Below are 25,456 nucleotides of genomic sequence, written 5' to 3'. Positions count from 1 at the left end.
GCATCAAGTGTCACTACATGAACAATGTTATATAAACATGCTGTTTAAAGGGACTTATAGTGAGTTTAGTATAACTTCAAGCCACAAACGAAGTGGATGTCCATTCTCAAAAAAAAAAAAAAAAATCTCCTCATGATCCAAAGGAAATTTTTCCTTTTTTTTTTTTTTTTTTTTTTTTTTTTTTCTTGTTGTTTTAAGAACAGTTCTTGCTCCTTAGCCTGGGCTAGACTGAAACTCTTATGTTTTCCAGATTGGTCTGAAATTCACTGCAATCCTTATGGCTCAGTCTCCCAACAGCTGAAATTACATGCCTGACACGATGTCAAAAGTTCTTGAGGACAAATTATCAAATGTGCATTTCCTTCATTAAAATGTACTTCAGACTGTCAATATTTCTTATTTTATATTAATAAAAAAATCAGTCATTAAAATGTTTCCCAAAATAATTACTTTAGTAGTCATATAATAATTCTCCAAATAATGAATCCATGACTCCAGCTAGCAGTCAGGGTCACCACTAGTAAACACAGTTTCCACATGGTGCAGTTATACTTTGTTTTTCATCCTTATTATAAAACTGGGTTATAGAATTTTGTATAGATTTTAGAAAGAGGGAAAATACAAGAAGTTCAGACTTTGAGGACAAAGACTGTCAAATTAAATAAGCGGATGACCTTTTAAAAGATTTGGGTTTTTCTCTTTTCCCCCAGGGTGTGGGAGGAGGTAAAGGTGCATCATCAAGCCAGCACTCCAGTTAGGAAAGACTCTGAGGGTAGATGGTCCATTACTGACTCCCTGTGGAGTACAAAAGACTTTGGTGGCAGTAGATGGGTAAAGTCCCTCTGAGAACTTCTGGGATCTCCTAACTATCTAAATGGCACTTTTTGAAGTGACACAGACTAATCCATATAAACATGGGAATCAGCAACACTGGATGAGAAAAACAAACTTTCCCTACTCCCACTGCATTAAAAAGTATCATCAACAGGATTATTTAATAGATCCACTTTCAGTTTTTCTTCCCTCTACTCAGATCCCTTTATGGTTATAATCATATTAAAGAGACAAATGTGAAACCCATTTCTAGACAAGGTATTATCCTTGTAAGTTGATTTCTTTCTTTGGCAGGGTCTTGTTACATAACACACACTTGCTGTGAGATCTCTATGCAGCCAAGCTGGCCTCAAATACACATAGTCATAGTAAGTTTTTGTTTGCGTCTTGTCTCCTGTACTATTTTAAAAGAACATGTAAAAAGCTGCATAGCATTTCATTTAATGTTATGACTAAATTTTTCAAGGATTCCCACATAATTAGAAATTTAGGCTTTATTCTTGCTAAGACGTATCTACGAGAATTGATGAGAAATTAAGGGCAAGTTCTAAGAAGTTAAATTACAAGGTAAGTAGTACAACAATCTGTTAAGTTATTGAGTGTTTCCAAACACTTTTCCAAAGGACTGCAGTAGAATCCAAGACAACTTGGAATGGAGAAATATTCCTAAAACACAGCGTAGTTCCTAAGTGTCATTTAGCAGTTATTATATTCTAATTTGACTGGTTAAAAATATTTTGCCAAATGCTACAAACTGCTGTAAGCTGACTCCCAAAGACACACTGTGAAATATTAAATAACTTAATAATCAAAGATAATGAGGAAGCACTTATGACGGTTTCCCAACAGTATTTTGATTCTACAGTGCTGAGAAACACAGACATTACTATTTGAAACAAAACAGTGTAACCCTACTCTTAGAGGGCCCCATGTTTTCTGAAGTTACACTATCCAAACTGTGCTCCTGTCCTGAAGTCAGTCTGTCCAAAGCGTGTTCTTGTCTGACCACAGCACTTCACTGAGCTGGCCACAGCTACCTAAGAGTCATCATTCAAAATGTTCTCTTCTTGGTAATCTTAGTACTTCACACAATTCTACTATAGAATAAATTATATCATTCTAAAATATAAAATTTGATCATGCTAAACTGTGGTATTAGTATCAGATATTATTAGAACAATATGGTTACATGATGGATTGCATATGCATCAGAGTTTCCACTAAATTATGGGGCCAAAAATGTTCTGTTCTATTGTGATGTCCTGGTTATGCTAATGTCACCTAACAATGGATTTCTCACATTTATGTGACACGAGTGTAAAGAAGCCTACTGTACTGCTATCATATAAAACTAGAGTATAGTACACACAACTATGCCACACAGTATACCATACTTGATTATGTAACAATGCCACTATTTTCACTGTCTTCTGTGGTGATAACTCAGAATCAAGGAAGTTTGGAATACAATTAGATGGAGAAACAGGTCTAGCTCTAAGTCACTGGTTCTTCTTCAGACAGCCTGCTGATCAACAGTGACTCTGAGGGCTTGTCCAGCAGATGGCCATGTGGATGCATGGAGGCTTTCAAGGGAGAGAACACTTATTTTTGCTCTGTATCCTTATTTTAGTGTGTACTGATGGTTACAACAGGGTTACAGTAAACAATATACTTTTGTACCCACAGCCTTTTACATCTTGCATTCACTACCTTTCTTGATTGTATTATTTTCTTTTATGATTTTTGGTTAATCATGGCCCCAAAACAATGAGATAAAACACACACACACACACACACACACACACACACACACACACACACACACACATGTTCAGCAGGTTATACCATCTAGCCTGATATACACATATACTCCACATTCATACTTCTATTAGTATTGATGGTACACATACTTCTCAGAGTATTCCTACAGATAAGTTATATTGATGCATAGCTATATATAGGTCTTCGAGTCAGACAAACCTGGGATCAAGCCCTATATTTTGGATAATTGTAAACCTTTGTAAGGATATTCATAAAACAGAATTAATTATTCCTCACAGTGTTGGTATGAGGATTTGAAAATGCAGTCTACCTTAAAAGTAGCAATGCCTGGCACAGAGAAAATTCTCCAAACTAAGCAGGCACTAAAGGTCTATAGCTCTTACCAGGTAAAGAACTCTTGCATGGAATGCTCTCTATCATTGTATAGGTAGGGATATGTTCTCACACACTGAAGATGATCCTTAAATGTGCAGCAATAATTGTTCTTTCTATACTAGTAATAGAAATTAATAAATCACATAGCAGAATGAACTAATGATTGTCAAGATGCAAATACATGTTTTTGAAGACTTCGCAATACTGTTCTTTGTAATGTCTTTTTACAGATTCCTTCATGAAGCCTTCATGGTTGTTCCCCATCTATATTGTTAGCTGAGCATACTGTAAGTAATACTTAGTCTCTGGATGGACCTTCTTAAACTGGAGTATTCATATGCATGACTAATATATCTCTGAATGAGGTTATGTACTGAAAAAAAAAATAAAACACTTTATCCATGTGTCTTAGTCTGAGTTTCTATTCATGCACAAAACATCATAACCAAGAAGCAAATTGGGGAGGAAAGGATATATTCAGCTTATACTTCTCACCTTGCTGTTCATCACAAGAAAGTCAGTACCACCCACAAGGGGCTCTCCTTCCCTTGATCATTAATTGAGAAAATGCCTTACAGCTGAATTTCATGGAGGCATTTCCTCAACTGAAGCTCCCTTCTCTGTGGTAACTCCAGCTTGTGTCAAGTTGACACACAAAACCAGCCAGTACACCATGATAAGTTAAAACAACTTCCTCTTTATAGAAATGTCTACAATTCTTCTGGGCACTGCTCAGTTTCCTCCTTCCACAGAGTTTAATTTCCCATACTATATTCAGTCTCAGCGTTGTGCATAGTGTGCTTATTGCTTGTTACAGATTTAGTATACTATATACATTGTCTTTCCTAAATGCTGTCATTTTTTGAGGAGAGAGTATTGCTACTAACTGAGGCAGAAGGAGGTTTTTCAAAAGAGTCATGAGGAGAAAGCTGACAGTTTATGAGTAAAAGAAAACACCTTGCTAATATTCTTTGAATGCATGATCAAACAGACTTACTTTAGGAACTGAGTTAAAATGGTCACTTGCTCATCAGGTAACAGCTTAAGTTTTAAAGCTCTATATTACTATGTCAAAATTTCAAATACACCTCCAAATACATTGCTAACTAGTAATATAATTAAGTCCTTAAGGACTTAATTTTTGCTGACTGTATTTTGGGGCATTATAAACTGATTTTTTTCCCATAGTTTCAGTGAATCTGTTGGTTGTGTTCCATGACAAATCCCAACCGAGAGTTCTTGCTTCATAAGCTATTTTTGTTCTGTCAATCAGGAAAGTCAGCCACCCACTAAGACCTGGAAATATACGGTTTTCAGGCATGTAGAATTTGTTTCCGGATTACAGATTTATGCTTAAAATCTTATCTCCCCAGAACAAGCATATTAAGTGTTCCCATAGGGGTTAGCATGAGAGCACACAGTACCCATCCCCTAGAGAAGAATGGTAAGGAAAGTGAGTGTCCAGCATGCACGGGGAATCACACATCAGGCTCCAACATGTGTCACTCAAGTCTTGAGCTATAAGTAAATGGTGGGGCAAGGTGGCAGTTATCTGCTCAGGACACATGGGTTACTGAACAGAACTCAGATGGTAGCTTATTCTGCCCACTTCTGGCCAGAATGGAATTTGAATCAGCGATCCCTAGATAAAAGACTGGCTTTCTCATTGAAAAAAAAAAAAAAGAGCCAAAATTTTCTGAGTTTTAGAAACTAACCTTAAATGGGAACTCTAGTTAAAAATCTGATTTTCTATTTTTTGCAAGCACGCAAATCATTTTAGTACAAAATTAGGTGAATCTTGAGATGTGACTGAAAATCCAACAGTTTGTCTCCATCTCACTGTGGATTTATCCATCCTGTTGAGAAAGATCTGGCTCATTGTTAGGACTATTTTATGATTCATTGTTTGTGTTGGGCCCTAAATTTGAGCACCCCCAAATTCACCACTCACTCTGAAAAAACAGAAAGTTCACAATGTGAATAGTTTGAGGCTAACCTTTCATCATTCTGTGTGCTGTGGGGGAGTGCAGAGTACATCTCTTGTGTGCTGTGGGGGAGTGCAGAGTACATCTCTGGGCAGCACAGCTACATCAGCTCCTCTACTCCTTACCTAACTTATTTAAAATGGACAATAAAAGTTTTCTTTAATTAGCTACTGGTGTGCATTAACATGATCATGATTAAACCATAAAAACCAACTGTACATAACTCTGGTCCCCTATTCCATATGTTTTGAATTATTCTGTTTGAAAATGTACTTTGCGTCCCTTTTAAAAGTTCGACCTTCTGCTTTCAGAGAATTAAATGCATATTACTGTAGTGGAGAAGATAATGTTTCAGACCTCCAGGCATATATTAAACACACTGGCAGCACTTGAGACAAAATGCTTTACTTATTAGATACTTCCTATTCTAAACAGTGTCATCAAAGGCTAAAAACAAAATCCATATAAAAGCTGCACAATGCTTCCACACAGAACCTGTGCCAAAATCCCTGTACTTTCCAACTAATGAGGAAAGGATGTGTACTCTTAGCATATGAATGTAAGATTTTCCAAGCATTCACTTTAGGAAACTAGACTATTGATTCCATATGGGTTATGGTAAATGAAACTGTATTGGTAAAATAACCTTTAAGATATCTGGCATGATAACAATAATTAAACAATATTCCAAAGACTAAAACAAAAGGGAATTTGGTTCCCCAATGGCTAATTAAAATAAAATGAAAAAACACAGCATGCCATCCATCAAGATAAATTGTTATTGTTTAAGAACTTTTAAAATACTGTTAAAATATACTTTTAGATAAAATCTGAAAGAGATGGGAAAATATTTGTGGCTTAAAAATGGATAGTTTGGTGGAAAAAGAAAGTATAGGACTCTGAAATTTTACATGGAGATAACAGCTTTAAAGCCATGAGCACAACCAGATGGTACTTAAATCACCGGAGTTCTAAAGTTTCACTATCAGTGGGTTTCAATATAGGATTTTCAATAGCTACGAAAGCATGTCACGCTGATAGTTTACTTCTCAGAAGACTTTAGCGCATTTCCCTATCCGTTCACAGCAATGCATTATACAGACAGTTAACACCATAGAGATGTGCTGAGAGCTGGAGTTTAAGTGAGAGGACTGGAACAACTTCTTAATATAACATATTTCCTAGTTCAACCTGCAGTTTGCTGAGCTTCAGTGTCTCAGAAGTGACTAAAACCACACTGGGTAAAGAGACAACATTAAACAATGAAGTACACTCATTTCTCCCTATTTTAACTAGATGCTTTTCTGTGGCACTCTGGAATAGAAAAAAAAATATATGCTGGGTTGAAGCTTCTTGTTAGGTCATATGAGCATTTCTATAATCACATTTTAATATCAGCCCTAGCTAGGCATGGTGGTACATTAATAATGCCTTCCTAATAATCTAGGAGGTGGCGGGTAGGAACATTACCATTTTCAGGCCAGGATGGAAGATGAGACCCTATTTCACACAAAAAAACCCAAACCAAACCCAAACCAAACCAGCACACACACAAAGCAACTTGAATAATACAAGTGGTATAAATATATGTTCAAATATCTTACAAGAGGAAATGTGTAGAAAGCAAACTCTTGGGTATACGGAAAAACTGTATTTTTGCTCTGATGACAATGAGGGGAAATGTAGCTTCATTTCAACTGCACTACAGTTCTTTGTTTAATGGTCACTATACAGCAAGCAGAAGCATGTCTATAGACTCAGCCAGGTGCAGGTGCACATGCCTAAGATCCCGCCTTTGGTAACTGAGGGCATGTGGCACAGCACTGACACTTCCTTCAGCAGTCAACAATCAGACTTTGACCTGAATCAAAATAGCTTTTTCCAATTATGAGTTCATTTTCCACATCTTATAAATTATAAAAAAAGTGAAGTGTAAAACCACAGAAACAAAATTTCAATCACATCTGTGTATTACTGTGACATGTATCCTAATTTTATTGCCCTGACTAAAACTTAGCAGTGCTCTCAAACAAGTAAACATCATGTCTGCCTTACCAAATCAAATACAGTTAAAAGGAGGAGGAGTGGTTAATGCATACTGAAATTACAAATGAAAGTATTTATAAAGTTGAAAAAAATCATGTGCTTCCCTATGTAAATATTTATGGAATAGTATGGCATGCTGGGGCTAGGAGAGGTAGTTACTGGACTTTAATACAAAGCTCGTCCACATTGGAATCTTTACGTAAATAGCAAATTGTATTTATTTTATCAAGAAACAAGAGCTTATTTTTATACTTCCAATTTTTAAGTATTATAGACCAGGCAAATATTATGGAGAATTGCTATTTCAATTCAGTGATATGGTAGGTAATATTTTAAAAAGCATAGGATAGTTGGACTTTGGTGTAAAGAGCTTCCTTCAGTGAGCCCAGTCAATGGTGTTTTTGTTTTTTTGGGATTTTTTTTTTGTTTGTTTTGTTTTTTTTAATTGAAGTAAACTTATGCTTGTGGTGGTGGTGCATGCTGTAATCATAGCACTTGGAACTTTAAAGGCAAGAGGATTCAGAGTTCCAGGCCATCCTTGGTCTTTTTAACAAGTTCTAGCCAGCCTAAGGGCAAAATAAGACTTCAAGTACAACAAAACTGAAACTTAATAAAGAATCAAGGTATAAACTTGAATATCACAGAACACAATAGAATTAAAATTTTTTGTTTTATTTTCTCCAAACCAGATGTTACACAACATCTCACACGATGTAAATGTCCCATCAATGACAAGTTTTGTCAACAATGAGGCAAGTATTCAAAAAAGAAGCACGAAGGATATTCATCATGCTCAGCAGACATAGCAGTGTACTAGAGTCTGTTTTCCCATCAATAGGTCTCTGTAGTGTTACTGACCATGCCTGCTTGCTAATTGTCCATTCACATCCTCACAGTTCACAACACTGTTTCACCAACTGCAATATAGAGGTAACTCAGTCAAGGTTGAGTTTTATTGCAATGTGTGGTCTAATCTAAGTTGTAAATTAGGAAAAGGGCTGGGCCTAGTGTTAATGGACTATAACACTTAACATTATTGGTGTTTCAAAATGGAAGACCAGAAAGAAAAAAAAGGAGGTGGGGTTTAAAAACCCACTCACAGTGGCACAGGTCATCAACATCTACCTTTTATGCTAGTTTCCCTTACTCCTGAGCAGGTATAGCCTAAACTTACTTTCAGGGATTCCTAAACTCATGATAATAAATTAGTACCAAGGAAAACTTTGCATTGCAGCATCTTACTCAGGGCCAGTTCTCATGTCTCTTCAGGTCTATTTATGTTTCTCACATGCATAGTGAATCAGAGTAGGTTGGTAATTCTTTATATTATATTCAGAGTTTTAAGTTTGACAAGTTTTTAATGAACTCAGGTTTTAATAAAACAAAACAACACATTCTGGGCACCTTAATCCTGGTTTCACATCAGGAACAACCTGGCTTAGAAAGGATCATGATGTTAATTCTTTAAAAGTGGCTACTGTATGTACAAGGTATATATTCTTTCTGCTGATAAAATCTAAAGCTCTTTCCACTGATGTCAATGTGGAAACCATTTTGTCCTATGGCTGCTTAAAGATCTGCAATAGGATTAAGTCAGCTGCAAGTGCTCATTAGATCAGGCTTTACAATGGTGTCTGAGTTGGAGTCTGTTTCTCATAGACTTACTCAGAAACTGACTTGGATTGGCTCCTTAGAGCTAGTTTGATTTTACTAGAAACAACTGTATCACATCAGCCACTCTCATAAATTTGCTTTAAGATGGAATCAGCCCTAACCCTGAAGCAGATGAAAGTTTACTGAGCCTATGCACTCTCTGTAGGAGTCAAACAAAAATATGTGTTTAGCTTCTGGAGCAATGTACAAGACTGGTTATTAAATATTCCAATGGGCTACTGCCCTACAAGTATGAACTTAACAAAAGTGTAGCTGAACTTGAATTAATGTCTACTGATAAAGTATATCTAAATTCTTATTTGATTATCAGATGAATCACATAAAATTATTTAAATTACAGAATTCATGGAAATGAAGAAAAAAATCAGCATGCTTTAAAACTAAATTCTAATATGCAGACTAAGTTGAGCACATTCCAAGTTAATCTCACCTAGTAGCGGGTTATCACTGCCTGACAGAATATTGTTACTTAACAAAATAGCAAACTGACTTTTGTTTGTTTGCTTCTTTTTTTTTTTTGAGACAAGGTTTCTCTGTGTAGCCCTGGCTGTTCTGGAACTCACTCTGTAGACCAGGCTGGCCTCGAACTCAGAAATCTGCCTGCCTCTGCCTCCCAAGTGCTGGGATTAAAGGCGTGCGCCACCACTGCCTGGCTTGTTTGTTTCTTTAAAGTAGCTCAACCCTCAGGATTTTGTTATCTTGCTGATATACTGAAATCCACCAAGTAATTGGAAAACTAAGGCTCACTTGCAAACCTCCCTGGTTACCTTCAAACTTCCTAAAGCAGATCAAATGCAAACTGAACTAAGGCTATATGTTATTCTGTCATTCATGTTAATACTCTGAAAAATAATACTGTAAAAGTCCTGAAATAAAACGTAACTAAGAGGAGAGAATATTTATAGAACATTATTGCCAATTTTATACCATTAGAAAACAGTCCTGCTTCTCCTTTGCCTTTCCGTGAAATTGGCACTATAATCTTCCATGTACTTGGTATTGTATCACATATTGGTATCGAAACAGGTAAAAAGTTCTAAAAATAGCTCAACTCAGCTTGATTCAGATTATGAGGTAATTTTACAATGTACCATACTTTGAGAGTTATAACCTTCAGTCACTTTAAGAAGGTAGTTTTCTGCATAGTTATAAAGGTAATGTGAGAATAATGGAAGATAAAGTTGGAAAGGCAGCACCCAGAAAGAACCTAGGTTTAGACCTAGCAGGTTTAAAAATGTCAACTCTTTCTTTGATGCCACTCAGGCTTAAAACAGGGCCTCTTGAGTATGCCATCCATCAAGTTCCAGGACACTTATTTATTCTAGGGCCTCAAGTCAAATATCTGAGCTAAAGCTGAAGCCCACTGATACATAGCCAGCAACTTTCATGTGTACTACTGTTTGGAAAATGCTGTTCTGTAAGAACTACAAAAACTTTCTAAGCAAACTAATCACAAGACAATACTCAAGAAAGAGTGGTAATTACATGTAAAGGACAGCAGATGAGAGACTATGGTTATGGCAGACCGTGGCCTATGGGATAAACCATCGACTCTCTGAGACATCCTCTTTTAAAATCTGTCTCTATCTCTGTCTCTTTCTCTCTCTCTCACACACATACACATGCACATGTGTGTATGTGTATGTGTGCACGTATGTATGCCTGTGTGTATGTGCATGCATGTGTATATATATGTGTGTGTGTGTACACATGTAGAGGTCAGGAGATAGCTTATAGGAATTACTTCTTTCCTTTTACCACATGAGTTCAGGAGCTTTAACAGCATCAAGCATCAAACCCTTTTATCCACTGAGCATCTGATCAGCTCAGGGGTCTCCCTTAATAAGCCACCACTCAACAACTCTTTGATTGAAATTCCCCATTCTGAATATTCATGCTCACCTATCTGCCTCCATGTTACTGTTTATCTTGTTCACCCATCCTGGATTCCTCTTCCTCTAGTAAAGCCTATCCTTATTTGGTCTACAAAAGTAAGCAGTAACTCTCTTTGCTATAATCCTGTAGGACATGGGGTCTCTAGCACTGAGCTGGCATGCAGCATAGAGTACCTTCTATAGCAATTCTCTTCTAACTAGATCACAGGCTTCTGAGGTTTAGAAATATGCTTATATATTTATAAAAGGCCTGTGCATGAATATGTACACATGATAGGTACCTACAGATGGGTTATTAAGATGGTAATGATGATAACCTAATTGGTTCCCTGAGAGTTTCTGAAGCAACAATATCAACACATAGGTAATACTACTGGCTCTTTTTTATTTCATCATATATACCAACTGTATAAATTGTATACTATTTCTCACATTTTAAGATGAAAAAACTGAGGTCTTAAAATATAATTTGCTCAAAATCATAGAACTAGTAGATAATGAAATTAGGAATTGGATACCCATACTCACTTTATAATTCATTTAAAACTACAAAAGCTTATTTTTATACTTATTATACAAATTCAAAAATCTTTATTTTTTTTTGTTGTTAATTGTTAATGTACATCTGTCTAATAAATTGGACCAGGTCAGTCTCAACTCAGATTCACCTGCTCTGCCTATTGTATATTGGGATTAAAGATGTATACCACTATTCCTGGCAAACATGACTAATTATTTTTGACTGACAAATCACAGTTAGATGTTTTGATATACACATGTACACACACACACACACACCATGGTGTGATGAAATTGTACTCATTAACATATCCAGTACTTGCTCCTTCTATAATTCTTTTGTGGTTAGACATTTGAAATTTACTCTCTTGGTTATTTTGAAATATGTATTATTGCTGAATGTAGTCATTCTTCTATGGAACAGATCTCAAAATCTACCAACCTCCAGTCTATTTGAAACTCTCTACCTTTTAATCTACAACTTGCACTTTTCCCCAAATTCAGCCTCTGGGAACCATTCTGTTACTCATTACTTCTTCAACTTCCCCATTTTAGATGTAACTTATAAGTGAAATCATGAGGACCAGCCTTGCTGTGCCTGATTTATTTCAGACAGTAAATGTCGCTTAGATTCATGTATATGTCACAAAAGTCAAGACTTCTTGTTGGAAGCTGAATAGTACTCGATTGAGCATAAGAATCTATCTATCTATCTATCTATCTTTCTATCTATCTATCTATCTTCTATCTACCTATGTTTCTATCTATATCATATTTCTGTGTCAGTTCATTTATTCCTTGATACTCTACTGACTCAGTATCTTACCTAGAGTAAATGTCACGAGCATACAGCTACAGCTGTCTTTTCAACATTCTGATTTTGGTTCCTTTTGGAAATAAACCTACTAGAGTGATCACACAAAGGTTCTACCTCAGATCACTGAAGAACTTCTGAATCACTTTTCACAGTGGCTGTATTCATTTATGCTTATGTCAATAATGAGTTCGCTTTTCTTTGCATATTTGCCAACACATGTCACTTTTCATGTAATTTAAAACTATTTGCTCTAAGATCAGTCATATTTGTTAATCTATGTAAAGTATATGAATGTTTTTTTAGTACAGCGAGTTATGCGACACCTTCAATCACCTTTAAACATCCTATCTATCTTATCCGCTATCTCTCCTGCTCTAGGTAAAAGGTGATCCTTTTATTGCTGTAACATGATTCATTGTTTTTTAAGGGCAAGAAATAGTCTACAACATGGATGTATTACATTTTATTTAACCATTATTAGCTTGTAGACATATGTTGCTTTCTATCATGAATAATGGTACTCTAAATATGTACATATGTCTCTGAATGGACATGTTTCCATTTTTCTTGCTTACATATTTAGAAATGGAATGGCTGTGTTCCATGGCAAGTGTTTAATCTTTCAAGGGGATGTCAGTTTTCATTTGTTTCCTGGTGGTCTCAGTGTCTCCACCTCCTTGTCTACACTTGCCCCTGTGTTTATGGCTGAGGCCAGCCTACTAGGTATGGACTGACAGCTCCTGAAGGTGCTAGTTTGCATTTCCCAAATGCTAATTACTACACTGAGCACTGAGCACTCCCCTAAGTGTTTAATCTTTTATATTTACAAGTTCAATGCAGAAAAGTCTGTTTGGATCCTTTGCCCAAATTCTATCTACTGCAAACCATGCGGCTTGCAGACACATTCGCCTATTTTGCAACTGGTGTTACACTTTCTTAATGCTGATGAAGGCTTTTGGCTCATTTAATTTGCTTGTGCTTTTGGTGTTATAGAAATTATTCTGTATGCAAATTGAGAGTGAAGTTGAATAACTGCTTTGAGGAAATCACTTGTGTTCATGTGCTAATGTGTTCTCCTGTAGCAAGGTTTATTTACTTTTCAGCTATGCTTCTTATTGACCTCACAATGCTACCTTTTTGAAGATGAAGGTAAGATAAAAGTAGGATCGAGCTCTTTTAAAATTATTTTTGTGTGTGCACGTACAACTCGAGAGAGGAGGCTTTCCCTCCTACTCAGATCTTCAGGCCTCTACCCTCTGAGCTGTCTCACCTCCTCCAATGAAATCTTCTATTCCCTTCCCAATCAGTGCTGTTGAGTCTCTCAGATGTTAATAACTCATTTCATACCCTTTCCATTTCCTGCTCTGCCTGAGGCAGGTCTTCTCCAAATAATTGGAGGCAGCTGTGCAAGAGCCTCTACTTTCTTGCCTTTACTGCAAGCAAATGCATTGACCATTTATTGGGGGTGTCCTTCTCTCATGAGGACTCAAGGAACTGCAGACTTGCTAACTCTTATGTACTCAACTGTGAGAGAATAAACACATGCTGATGTGCTGCCACACATGCTTTATTTGTCATGAAATCTGAGCTGTGCTATCTTGATTATTGTTTGTTATTCAGAAACGTCCAGTAATTTTGTGTAAATATGTTTTTCTACATGTATCTTGGCTTTGGCATTTAATTAAGAAAGGTTATTTTAGGAATTGAAGTCTTAAAATACTTTAACAGAACTTATTTGTTAACAAGAACATACATGATTCAATGTAAAACAATGAAAAGTCTGGTATGTCCAAGGTTTCACTGTGACAAGTAGTCATCACATGTGGGAAAACACTAGGTATGTTGGCATATGAGGCTGAGGCAGGAGAACTGTGAGTTTATGGCCAGCCTAGAACACACATTGAGACCCTGCCTCAAAACACTAACTGTGAAGAAACATGATGGCTGCTCTTGGCAGTCTAACAAGGAAGGCCTCCTTAGCAAAGGAAAGGAAGTGGCCCGTAGAGGCACTGTTTGGTATTTTATTTTGATATGTAATGTAGCTCCCAGGGTACCTGTTAATTTGTACATTCCTAGGAGCATATTTTACAAATATCAGCAATGGGTTTTCAAGCCTGGTTACACCTACCACGAAAATGAAAGAGCAACTATGCACCTCTTCCAACTACGGTTGTTTTTGGCATCTTCTATGAGTTACTCTTAAGCACTTTTAGAAATGCTAGCAAGCTACACTCTCAGTCTAAATAAAATACTTTTAATAAAATAAACAACTCAGTACTAAAAGCTATCTGACTCATAAGACTTAATGCTGTCTTCATTCTAAGGAATGGGTGATTTTGGAGGAAAAAATGTTGTTACTATATCAAAACAGAAGTATGGTTTTAAGCTAAAACAACTGCTAGCTAGAGTATTTTTTTTTAAGTCCTATCAAACTTGTCTTGGTCACCAGACCTAGCCACCAGTGATTCTTTCCAATGGCTGTATCCATACACCTTTAACATAGAGTTCTAGGAAAACAGTTCATTTGCCATTTTGTTAGATTGACAACTCTTGAAAACATGAGATGTATTCATAACACTGTAAAAACAAACAATTCTCCCCTATAAACAAACACACAAACAAAAACACCAGCATGTCTGATGCATACATGAGGAACAGAGGGCCTCATTTCCAAAACCTGTCACACCAGTGAACTGTGGTTTATATCTCAAATGCATGGACACGCAAGCACGCATTGTGCAGTTGTAGATACTTCCAATTCTTTATTTCTGCCTTAAGTTTATCATATAGGTTTCTATTGATCTTTACTGTCAGAATAAGCATAGTATAAGTACAAAGGTGAATTCTTCACCTACACATATTCATTAACTGTGTCCATTATGTACTTATTTTGTAAGCTGTTCTAAGTACTTACAATGCAACTTGTCATTTAAAATACTTGGATTACAAGAATAGAGAAGGAACCTATTTTCTGACCAGGTGAGGAAAAATGAGTAATTAGATTCTATGTGTTTGGTAGATTATGAATGTAAGAAAAAGACAAGGGCAGGATGAAGGAATCAGGAGTGCTGGGGTAAGTCATGGAAAGCTTCTCTCAGAAAATGTGTGAACATCTGGAAGAGAAAGCCTTTGCAAAGCTTTACTGGCAGCAATCAATCAGGCATGCTCAAGCAACAGCCAATACAGCAAGATAGCCAGGGGGGAGTTAGCCCTAGGCATAGAAGGACTAGGCCTGATCTTAGAAGCCTTCCCAGCTGTCACCTGAAAGATCAGCTTTCCATTCTGAGGTAGAGGAGCCACTCAGGAATGCTTTTAAGGGAAGGTGCCAAATTTTTGGAGGCAGAATCTCCAGGTTTCTTATCAAGTCTTTATGAGATTAGCAGGAAAACTGAATGAGAATAATCTAATACTGGAAGCCTACCTGCCTGGAACACATGAGATCTGCCAGCAGTTCCTCTCCACTGTTTTCCCAGGTTATCTTTTGGCTCAGGGTAAGAACTTTCTTAAGGCTGTGAGGATATTTTGTTTTTCTTTACAGTCATGCTTTGCATGCACATACACACGTGTGTGAACACACACACACACACACAGAGAGAGAGAGAGAGAGAGAGAGAGAGAGAGAGAGAGAGAGAGAGAGAGAGAGAGAGCAAGAGCGAGTGAGCAAGCAGTCTGGAAAGCCATCTCAGCAGAACTTTGGCCACAAGCTTGGATCCATGATTGTCTTCCAGTCCTTCTTTTAGCTGCTCCCAGACACCCCTGCCTCAGAACCACTCTTAGAGTGGAAGCTCATTCCTGACATATTATAGCTTCCAGCTTAGTGTTTTTCTGGGATTCCTGTATGTGTGAATGAGTTGATCTAGTTCATGTGTATTCTCTTGGGATCTTTTCCTTTTGTTTGTTTGTTATCCAACTGTGATGTATTTTTGTTTTATCTTGTATTTTATTTTGTTGTATTAAAAAACAAAATGATATTGTGTTCTAATACAGTAAAAGAGTTGGTCTACTTTTAAAAGGACCTATCACTTTTTACTGGATTCCCAGAACTCTGAAGGTGTACTTATGAAGTATGGGTTCAACTGAGAGACCCTCCTCAACAAGGATGGGGACAAGTAATAGAAGTAAACACTAGATGTCAGCCTTATAGCCTCCACATGCATCTGCACATGCATGTGCAGTCCTAAAATGCAGATGCACATGCAAAGAAAAGAATGTCTATAATGAAACAGTAAAAATTACTCATTAACTCTGGACCCTTGAGTCAACATAATTTAATAGTATGTGTGGTAAAATGGAAATTCTACACCAAGCATCTGCTGGACATCACAGAATGACAGCTGTCCTGAAGCAATGCAGATGCACATCTGAACCACTGGTTGCACCAGCTGAGCTTTCTATGGAAAAAATTATTTTTATTTGAAGGAATGACTATGGAAACTATTGTTATTCTTAATTGGTATTTCACAAACACTTTCTTCAAAATGAACAAAATAAGCCTGCTACTTGAAGGAATATATACAAATATACACATATTTATACACATTACATATACAAATATATGTATATATGCAAATATATATGTACATATACATATATATGTTACTAGTGATAAAACTCAAGGTTTCAGGCAAAAATTAGCAATTTTTGACATTTGCCAATATGAAACTTCCCTAACTTCAAATAGACTTCAGATGAGATTAATAGTGACATTAACAAATGTGAACTTCAAAGTGATGTAGTAACACATCAGTTTTTAGAAGAAATCTGTAACATCAAGTAAATAGTATTTTCAAACAACCACTGTAATATAAAATCCTGTATTGGTAACATATCTTCGTATATTCAGGACAAATCAATTAATTGTGACAGGATAAGGAAAGTTCATTGTAATGGTTTCAGAGTCCCTAATTTAACTAGCATTCCAGAAACTATCACTCATGCTGAAAACCTGGATAGCCATATGTAGAACAAGACCAGATCCCTTCTCTCACCTTGTGTAAAATTAACTTCAAATAGATCAAAGGCCTTAGTATAAGGTTTGAGACTATGAAATTGTTAAGAGGAAAAAAAAATCGGGGAAATATCAAAAAACCTTTTAAGACACAAGCATAGACAAGGACTTTCTGTAAAAGATTTGTGCCACTTTAGAAATAATGCGAATGGCCCAAGTGCAGCCACGAGCACACCTGAAAAGGCAGTGCACAGGACCGCAGACTGTCTTCATTACTTTTAATCCAATAGAGAAATAGTATGTAGACTGTAGACTTAAAGTTAAAAATCAAATTATTGACTGGATAATCAATAAATGGGCCAATAAAATGATAAAATAGCTCTCAAAAGATGTATATTGCAAAACTATAAAAATGAAACAAACTAAAAACAGAAACATGAAAACTACAACATTCTTTCTTGCTATTACCCTTCTAATTCACACACACACACACACACACACACACACACACACACACACACATCCCTAGTTGTCAGGGAAGCAAAGGATCAGGGATAGAAATTAAATGGGCCATTAAAGAATATTTAATGTTCACAAAAATACCTCCTTAGGGATGGGGCAACATCAAATTATGCTTTGCTACTAATGCCACACAGTATAAGGCTCATCATTTTTAAAGAATCATCGAGTCTGTACTTCCAAAATGAACACCAAAAAGGAATAAAGAACCGCACAAGCACCTTAAAAATAGCCATCAATGCCTTCTACTTTATGAGCATGTGAGGAATGTTCGAGTTATTGCCACAGTGGTTATGAATTCTAGGTGTCCCTTCATATGCTAACACCTGAACTTACTAAAAAGCAATCCAAGCAGGTAGATAAATAACACTGTTGTTAGGTTGTATGAATTTCCCAAAAAATCTATGAGTTAGATTTCTTTGATTTAAGGAGTCAACAAAAATGCATAGGGAGTATTTTTAATTTGCTCATTTTTATGTCAAATAATTATATTTTTAAGAATTTTCTTAAATATACTGGAAAACATTTGGGATACTAAACTTATAGTCATTTTAAAGTCATTACTGAATGAATAAATTATGGGAGATAAAAGATGATCAGGGTAGAGACATTACAAGTTGTCACACTGAAGTTTTGTTTGTTTTTGTGTTTTTAAATGAAGTTTACGCGGAGAGTACAGTCAGTGTATGATTTCTGACAAGCAGCATGTGAGCTGATTTGAGCAGGTGCAGTTCAACTCTGAGATGCCTCACTCTGTAGCTCTGGGTCTATCTCAGGGAAGTTGGTTCTCCTTTACAACCCCCAAAGTCTCACCTATCCAATGGGCAAAGTGACCACAGGTTCCTCACAGGATTACTAGAATTTGCCTGAAGATCTGTGAATAAATATACATAAAAAGGGTGGTGCCTTATTTACCAACTTGCATTCTGTGTTACTCACTGGAAGAAAAGCAGTACCTCTTCCACATACAGTTTTTCACAGAAGATTTGGTCTCCTGTACAGACTTAACTAAAAAAGTATGGGAACAAAAAGCAGAGAAAAGCTGTCTGTCTGGGGTAAATTTAACAAGCACACTCTGGCTCTGCTGGGAGCATCTGATTCTACGTGAGGCATTCTGAGCCTTCTAACAAGTCAATTTCAGAACAAAACGGAAATTCTAAGCAGGCATTCAACCTATGATCAAGGATATTGACCACCAAACACAGTGAATGCTTTTGGTATTATTCATTGAGGATGCTACTACAGAATGTTTACAAAGTTAAGGGCCCTATCTGGGGATGTGATTGAGTAATTAACAATGACACCAGGGGCCTCATAGCACACTTTAGAAATAAAATCTTATTCCTAACAAAACATTTTCTTAAGTCAGTCTACAGTGATTTATTGAAGTTGTATGATAAGAGGAAAAGAGACTATACAAATTAAAGACATAAGACATCAATCTAAAACAATTTATGGACATATTTTGGAAAAAGTTAATGCAGACTAGTTAACAGAAAGTATTTAGTTAAGTTTTCCTTTGTAAAGTTGGTAAAAATGTAATAAGAATAGACATCAGTTAACATTTACCTCTATGGCCTTGGTTGACGGCTCCAATCCAGTCATATTTGCAACTATTAACTGATGTAAGAGTTGAACCTGAGCCACACTTAGGAAGAAGTCCAGGTTTGTGGTTATGTTGACTTCCAAGGAATGGCCACACACTAAAATCTCCTAAAGAAGGGATGGGGGGGGGAGAATAGGATTAATAGAAAATTTGAAAATGATAGCCCTCAGATAGTTCATCATTGTTATTGAATGCTTAATACTTTCTAACTCTCTAGGGACTCAAGTACACATATTAATGAGAAAAGCAAAACTTACAGAATTTAGTGGTGAACTCTTTACTAGGCTATGTGCAAGAGAGGTGTCAAGGAATAATAGGAAAGTTTCTCCTTTTTAGTTCCATTTGCTTTTACTTTCACACTCTGAAATACTGTCATTGTTTTACATGTGCAATGGTGCAATTTTGCAGGAAATGTATTAACAGCTACTGAGAATCTCTTATACGCAAGCCCTACAGCAGAGTTCTGGGACCCCATCAGGAACACCTCCCCCTACAAGATTATAGTGGCCTTCAAGGCTAATGTCACTTGGGCAGATGAAAATAGGATACTAAAGGTAGGTAGTTCAAATTAGAAACACCATAGGATAAACATTAGCCAAAGACTACAATAAATGATTTATAACAAAGTAAAAGGCTGAAACAAAAGATATCGACACTAATTTCTCTTCTTTAACTGCCAGAACCTTGGCAGCAAGAGGCAGATGCCTGCCACTTAATGGGAGCTGTTCTTCATAACTGTGTCACTTGAACATATATCAGTAGAAAGCACTCAGAGGTGGTAAACAAAAGAAAAAACAATGCAGAAGCTTCAGTTAATGAGCACAAATCTTGCCTCTTGCAGACAGTGTTCAAATGCCTGCACATGCCTCCTTATTCAGGTCATAAAACAATACTTAAGGATACTGTACGTGGCCCAAATACACACCAGACAGTTTAGAGCTGCTTTTAACAAAGCCATAAAGAACAGCATGTCTGGCATGATTATTTTCCTTATAAAATTTCTTTCACAAATTTCCTGTATTTGTTTATTATATTTATTTTATTTCCTAAGCCATGATGAAAAAGGAGAAGACAATGATTTAGAAGGGTTTTTTTTTTTGTTGTTGTTGTTTTTGGTTTTTTTGGTTTTTCAAGACAGAGTTTCTCTGTTTAGCCCTGGCTGCCCTGGATCTTACTCTGTAGACCAGGATGGCCTTGAACTCAGAAATCACCTGCCTCTGCCTCCCAAGTGCTTGGATTAAAGGCATGAGCCACCACTGCCCAGCTAGAAATATTTCTTTTAAATTGTCTTCTCATTATAACAAGACTTAAAGTTATAAAAATTTCCATAAAAATGATAGTTGTATTAGTAACACATGTCCTATGATTAGAGGATGACAATCCTAATCTAGTGCAGTGGGTAGACTAAGCAGCTTAAAAACGTAGTGACAAGGGTACATTCTAGTTCGGTTCCTCCTGTAATGAACTGCTTGACAGTTCCTGTCTAGAATAGTGTGCAGGTGAACTGGGGCACTTATTCCACACAACTGGGGAAAATACAAGGCAGCCAGCTGACAGGAGGGAACCAGTGAGCTGTAAGCCCAGGCTATGCACAGAGCTTTCCATCTCCTGCTTCCTGCCAGGTCACCTGGCCTTCAAATCAAATTAACAGTTAATTAAGCTGGGATAGAATTATGTTAGCATTTTGAGATATTTTTATTTTCATTTCTTAACTTTGTGATGGTAAGTTCTTAAGAATATAAGAGAGGGGGGTTGCATAGATGGCTCAGTAGGTAAGAACAATGACTGCTCTTCCGAAGGTTCTGAGTTCAAATCCCAGCAAGCACATGGTGGCTCACAACCATCTGTAATGGGATCTGATGCTCTTTTCTGGTGTATCTGAAGACAGCTACAGTGTACGCCAGAGCGAGTGAGCCGGAGCGAGCAGGGCCAGAGCGAGCAGGGCCATCCTGACCTCAATTCCCAGCAGCCACATGGTGGCTCACAGCCATCTGTACAACTACAGTGTACTCATACATATTAAATAAATAAATAAATAAATAAATAAATAAGAAAGGAATATTTCTCAAGGCCAGCCTGGTCTCTAGAGTGAATTCCAGGACACCTAGGGCTATAACAGAGAAACTCTGTCTCAAAAAACCAAAAAAAAAAAAAAAAAAAAAAAGGAATACTTCTAGACAAAAAGTTCTTAGTTCAAAGAGATTTTGTGGTTTTGTTAGTTTTTTTGTTTGTCTGATGCTTGTTTTTATCTTGTTGTTGGTTATTTACTCATCTTTTATTTTGTGGTGGTTTTGGCAGACAAACTCATAGTTTCACACATAGCAGGCAAGTACACTATGTGGGCGCTACATGGCTAGACTCAATATTTAAATTTATTGAACCAAATATAAACAGGAAGTTAAACAGTTTTCTAATGTGTTCTGGTGTATGTCTTGGCTCATTTTCAGTTTGGGTATGTACCTCATAAGGTGTTGCGTAAAGTCTACACCAGTTGTGTTACTAAAACACCAACTATAAGACTTACTCCTTATACAACTTTTAGGGTTATGAAGAAACCAAACTAGCTCCTGCTCCTAGTCCTCCTCCATCCCATAGAAACTTAGCCTCTTGGTGAAGGAAGACCCTATCTCTCAGTTCTTCCCTGCTGCCCGTCTCAGCCTTTCTTTCCAGACCATCTCCATCCTTTAGTGACTCCCCACATGACACCTGGACCTGGACCCTGCAGCTGTAGAACCTCGTGTAGTGAGTAAGAGACCTTGGCAAACTCATCTCCAAATGGGCTGTCTTCATCAAACCCCTCCCCAGCTAAAGGTTCTGGGGTCTCTGAGGAAGAGGAGGTGGTGGAAGATACCAGGGAAACAGCACCTTCTAACACAACAGGACTGACACACACGACATAGAGTCTGTGACCTCAGCCACAAGATGGAAAAGGGAAGTTCCACACAAAGGCTTGTCCCTAATCCAAAAGCTATTTTCAGCTGATTCCTGTAGGGTAGGAAAAAATGAATTTTTTTCCAATGAAGTGTCAGTGGACACAGTAATCAGTCTAGGTTGAGCACTATGCCTATGGTAATTGTCCCCTCCCCCCAAAAAGGACTTCATGGTTCATGTTTTTTGTGTATGTGTTCATGATTTTTTAAAAGATTTTCTTTTCTTTTCTTCCTTCCTCCTTCCTTCCTTCTTTTGTTGTTATTTTGCTATTGAGACAAGTCTCTTTATGTAGCCCTGACTGTCCTGAAACTCATTTGTGTAGACCAGGCTAGCTTCAAACTCAAGAGATCCACCTGCCTCTGTCTCCTAAGTACTAGGATTAAAGGCCTGGGACACCATGCCCAGCTTATTTTTTGTTTGTGTTTGTTTGTTTTAGAGAGAGAGAGAAAGAAAGAGAGAGAGAGAGAGAGAGAGAGAGAGAAGAGGAAAACATGAACATGAAGATCAAGCTGGGTGAACAGAGAGGTAAGGAGAATCTGGAATGAGTTGGGGAAGAAAAAATATATGATTAAACTATATTACATAAAAAACTTTTAAATAAAAAGTTAATTAAAAAAGAAACTAAAGTAGGCCTAACTTTTGCCATAACAACTATTATAAACCTCAAATGAGATTATACAAAAATTATTTTTCAAAAAATTAGAGAAGGAATCACTTTCTATTGTTGTAAATTACTTCAAAGTATCACTTTCACTTAACAATAGGTTATAAGGTAATAGATGCATGGTGAGCTGAAAATACTCATAACTCAACTAAAAATGCTTATTTAGTAAACACAAATGCTATAAAAAGATTCTTGCAGACCAAGAATAGTGACCAAGGTAGTCAATAGGAGCTGTGCCTCAGCTTCCTCACCTGTAACACTGAGTTACTAAAGTCATCTGACAGGGTTACCAGGAGCAGTAGAGGACTCAGTATTTCTAAGTCTTAATGGTGATTATCATTATCAATGAACTAATGTGATGTGATATAGAATGAAGCAGTGAAACTGTACCACACAGAGAAGAGTCATCCCACTACCCAGACTAAACCGGAGTCTATATTCTTCCATTCTAACCTCCATATGCACATTTTCTTGGGAGATTATTTTGGTGAAAATGATGGCAGGTGCTCCAGTTATTCGTACAGAAAAATCTGTCAAGATGGGTGTCAAAATTGCTCTCCTTTCTTGATGACGCTGTATGCTAAAAAGATAAGGCAAACAATTGTTATTCATTAAAAAATGAAAACAGGAAAGTATTATTCACTTGCTGTTTTTCAAGGAAAACTTTAACTTTTGTTCAAGTTTGTACTACAAACACACACAGCAAAGTCTCACCATTGTTTTGAGAGAGTCTATTTGGTTTTTACAGTCAGTTCCTTTGGTTCTGTAAGGTCTCAAAGAACTGCCAGACAAAAGAACCTCTGATAAATTCACAGGAACTTAAGCAATTTCCTAACAATATCACTAGGTCTTATGATGTTTTCTGTTTAGATCTCTATTTGTCTTGCAAAGTTTCCTATCACTTTTGTTACTATCAATGATCTTTCTATTTTTGGAATAATTTTAATTTCCCTTTTAATACATTGTATGTTCCATTTGACAAAGACAATCTCTTTTTGCCCCTTGCCCCCAACCAAATTCTCCCAAGTCTCCCTATGCAGGTCTGGCTTGCTTGGAATTTCCTTTGTAAGATAAGCCTGACAGTGAGCTTGCAATGATCCTCCTGCCTCTGCCTCAGCCTCCCAAGTCCTGGGATTACAGATGTGAGACATGGTGCTCAGCTCTTAAACTCTTTTTACTTTAAGCTTTAAGATTCTTTTCAGTTTATGAATAATAATCTGGATATTAAAGCCTTCTTTGTCTATTAAATAGCTTTTGTATGTGAAAGCGAATGCTTCCCCAAATAAACTGTAAACTGGAAAGCTCCTTCTCAGTCTTATGATAGAAATGAGGAACCAGAGCTCAGTGACTGGACTGGACACAGGGGAAATAACACCTCAGAACTTGGCCTGCAGCATGTCATCTCCATCGTAGCTTCCAGTCTCTTTTCATTCTACTTTATACATTTCCAGCTTTGCTCAGTAATCTCTGCTTGATACCCACATTGGCTAATAATTCAAAGGAAGTACTCTCTACATGGCAGAAAGTGAAACTAACACCACCACTGAGAAACACAACTTCCCCTGGCATACATATTCCAAGCAACTCTACAGTTTTAGTTTTCATTTTATGAAATAATATATCAGTATGTTTATATTAGACTAGAAGCCACAACTCTAAATTTCCTTTAAAATTAATTTAATATTCTCTATAAATAAAACTTTATTAGTCCCTTATGATAAAATGATAAATTTGAAAGCAGAAAATTGGTATAACTTATACCTCATGTGAAAATGTAGATAAAGTACAAATCCTTCTATATTTAAAAAAAAAAAACACAAAACTATTCAGGATAACCTAGAGAGTACTAATGTCTTTTGTTATACTTCCAGTGGGCAGTGCTTTATATGATATGTGCCAAAAAAGCAAATTGGATCATCTGGTTCTGTGACACATAAGTATTGGATTTCAAGAAAGTCAATTTTAAAGAATTAAAAGATCTGGTAAGTAGAGAGCAACGGGAAGAAGCATTAAAATCTGTGACTACAGAGGAGAGGTTTAGATCCTAAGAGACACCATAATTACAGTCTAATCGCTCAAATTCCATAAAATGACCAATGTGAGAAACATGAAACGTGATGCATGCTGGAGAGAGTGCTGCAGCGAGGCATATTACAACAATCTCAAATGGAAGCGATGGCAGCAAACCAAGTGGCTACAAACACTGAAGTACTGTGGGAAAGAAAAGGTACTTGTCCCTATCATTTATTTTTTCCTCACTTATGTGATGAGTTAAATCAGTGACACTAAATAGAAAAGCAGGAAAAAGGAAATCTCATCAAAACAACAGCCATCCTTCTGCTGTACTGTGAGAGGTTTTCTTCTGTGCTATCTATCACTGACAAACATCTAAAGTAATGATAAACTTTTAAAAAAACAATTTAAAATTTTATAAATCAATTTGTCAAAGATGAATCAAAGATTACAAATGAACCAAAACTCCAAGTGTGAGCAGAGGTTAGTGACAGACTTGGGGTCAGGCAGCAGTGAACTGCTGACCTAGACCTGGGTCTAAGGCTACGAAAGCACCAGCCCATCTAAAAGAGAAGAACAGGAACTGCCTAGCTTTGCAAGAGCAAATTGAAAGTGACAGAGATCTCCCTAGAAAATGTAAAATAATAGGATTTACCCTCTTTATGTGTGCCTAGTTTATATTATCTCGGAGGTCCAGGAATAACCATTTTGAGTTATTTATAAGAACAAAACAAAACAGCTATAGTTACAAAAGGGATTCATGTTGGACTCCATTTTGGCCCTGGTTTAGGCCTTGAGGACAAACCGGAGCCTGGCTCCAGTTTTGAAAACTGTCTCAGTCACTTCTG

The 25,456-nt window shown here is 36.8% G+C and overlaps 1 protein-coding gene across 4 annotated transcripts in view; it reads right to left on the bottom strand.

Moving 5' to 3' along the window:
- Positions 1-25,456, bottom strand: part of Vps13b (vacuolar protein sorting 13 homolog B) — a 564,858-nt gene that overhangs the window by 216,596 nt on the left and 322,806 nt on the right. For all 4 annotated transcript variants that reach the window (XM_031359340.1, XM_031359343.1, XM_031359341.1 and 1 more), the window contains exons 32-33: positions 23,049-23,175; positions 18,964-19,107 (exon numbers count right to left, since the gene is read on the bottom strand). In XM_031359340.1, the coding sequence (XP_031215200.1) occupies positions 18,964-19,107; positions 23,049-23,175 (271 nt within the window). The remainder of the gene's footprint in view (positions 1-18,963; positions 19,108-23,048; positions 23,176-25,456) is intronic.

The sequence above is a fragment of the Mastomys coucha genome, unplaced genomic scaffold (genome assembly GCF_008632895.1).
Source record: "Mastomys coucha isolate ucsf_1 unplaced genomic scaffold, UCSF_Mcou_1 pScaffold7, whole genome shotgun sequence".
In the NCBI taxonomy this organism is placed as follows: domain Eukaryota; kingdom Metazoa; phylum Chordata; class Mammalia; order Rodentia; family Muridae; genus Mastomys; species Mastomys coucha.
Note: the sequence above shows the minus strand (reverse complement) of the source record. Positions and strands in the feature narration are given on the sequence as shown.